We start from the raw sequence: 1873 nt of genomic DNA, 5'->3' as shown, positions 1-1873 counted from the left end.
TAAGGCGCTTAGAACTTTAGCTTTCTAATTATTATTATTATTGTATTTTCCGTCCAGCGACCTTTAGGTCGCTCAGGTCCCCGAGACGGGGCACAGGACGTGCTGAGCTGCTGGAAGTCTACTATCGCGGAGTAGGCCCACAATACGCGAAACGAAACGAGTACCAATCCGCGTCTTCTGCCCCTTCCACAGAACGTAAACAATCCACCATTCAGCATTTCATCGGCTCAAAGGCGCTTCTTTGCTCAGCCTGCTGCCCGTCAGCGGGACGTTCAGGCGCGACAGCCATGTCTTTCGTTTTGGCCTCACAGGGCCGGTTCCGGAGAGCACCCTCCGCCCGGCCGAGTCGGGTAAGAGAAAATGGGTGTGTGTGCAAACAAAGGGGAAGGGAAGGAGGGAAAGCGGTTGCTGCCGCCTAGTGGCGAGGGCAGATCGTTCCAAAGAACGAGCTTGCCTTCGCCACCTTGACGAACTGGTCGAAGTCTCTGCCTATTGCTCGGTTGACCGCCGCGCTCGGTGAGGGTGCCAACCTCATCCGATGTCGCGGCGCGATCTTCCGGCAATAGAAGAGATGCTTTGTTCTTTCGTCGACCACATGAGCACGTCAGTCGCGCATCGTCGTGGTTCAACCTTTCGTGGTAATCAGCGAAGTCCCCGTGGTGGGTTCTTGCTGCGAGCAGATGGTGGAGCAGAGGTCGTGGAATGGTAAGTTCTGGCGGGCAGCCAGTCGTGGCATCGAGGTCGAGGACCCTGTACTGTTGGGGTGCAGAAACTTCCCACCAGGCTTTGAATGCGTCTTTTGGTCGCTGCCTAGCGACCTTGCGCAGATATGCCAGCGTCGGGAGAGCGTCTGCAGGCTCGGGTTGAGAGGTTCCTGCCTTTGCTAAGGCGTCTGCCTGCTCGTTACCTGGGATGTTGGTGTGGCCGGGGATCCAGCGGATCTCAGTGGCACCATGTTCTGCGGCCAAGGCCTGGAATTCCAGGAACTCCTTCTGGGAGGAATCTGACGGCATGCCTTGAAGACACGTCGCGACCGCGAGGTTATCGAGGCATACGACAATCTGGTCTGCAGCCGGGAGGCTCAACGCAGCACGCAGACCCTCTAGGGAGCCTCTCGCCTCGGCATCAAAGACCTCAGCAAGCCCAAGACGGCCGTTACCGCTGAGGACGGTGAGTCCATCCTGATGTACCGCATAGCCGTACCCCGCGGCTCCCTCCGGGGAGAGGGATCCGTCCGAGTAGACGATTGCTGTCCGTGGAGCAACTGATTGGAGCCACTCGCCGAAGTTTGCCGCCGATTCTTCTTTCGGCGCCTTTAGCTTTCTAACTACTAAGCTATACTTAAATATAGGGTAGGTCTTATATATACTTAAGTAAGTAGAAAGGTATAAGGACCGTGTTTATATATATTATAAGAATTACTATAAGGTCTTTTAAAGTTATTTCTTAGTATCTTATTAAGAGTACTACTTCCTATATAATAAATCCGTCTTTCTTTAGTCTTATTACCTCTAGAGTTTATTAATTAAATAGTCCTTAAGCTAGTTACGTTATACTAATTATATTAGTTATAAACCTAACTTTCTTTAATACTTATTAGACTTTAAGGCACTTATAATCTAATTCTTTATAAGTAAGGTAAGTAAGCTTAATTAGTTTAACTTAGTATTCTTTATTTTATTCTTTAACTTATACTAAAGCTACTATAAGTTTTCCTTATAGATATTTAAGGAGGAGTAAACCACTCTTTATATTATCTTTAGCTACTTTTATAACCGTTATTATAGCTCTATAAGGTCTTATATTACTCTTTACTTTCTTTAGGGTCTAGAATTTAGTATTTTCTATACCTTAGGCTATATCTATATATCTT

At 48.1% G+C, this 1873-nt stretch overlaps 1 protein-coding gene across 1 annotated transcript; it reads right to left on the bottom strand.

Moving 5' to 3' along the window:
* Positions 1 to 415: 415 nt before the first annotated feature.
* Positions 416 to 1195, bottom strand: HRG_02252 (RNase H domain-containing protein; the record flags this gene model as incomplete). The annotated part of the gene is made up of 3 exons (XM_044860723.1): positions 416 to 581; positions 631 to 1161; positions 1191 to 1195. 3 exons carry the CDS (start codon positions 1193 to 1195, stop codon positions 416 to 418), a joined length of 702 nt encoding a protein of 233 aa, XP_044724356.1.
* Between the last annotated feature and the right edge of the window lie 678 nt (positions 1196 to 1873).

Source organism: Hirsutella rhossiliensis (assembly GCF_020360975.1).
Source record: "Hirsutella rhossiliensis strain HR02 chromosome Unknown scaffold00002, whole genome shotgun sequence".
NCBI classification, from domain to species: domain Eukaryota; kingdom Fungi; phylum Ascomycota; class Sordariomycetes; order Hypocreales; family Ophiocordycipitaceae; genus Hirsutella; species Hirsutella rhossiliensis.
This window is presented reverse-complemented; position numbering and strand designations above follow the sequence as displayed.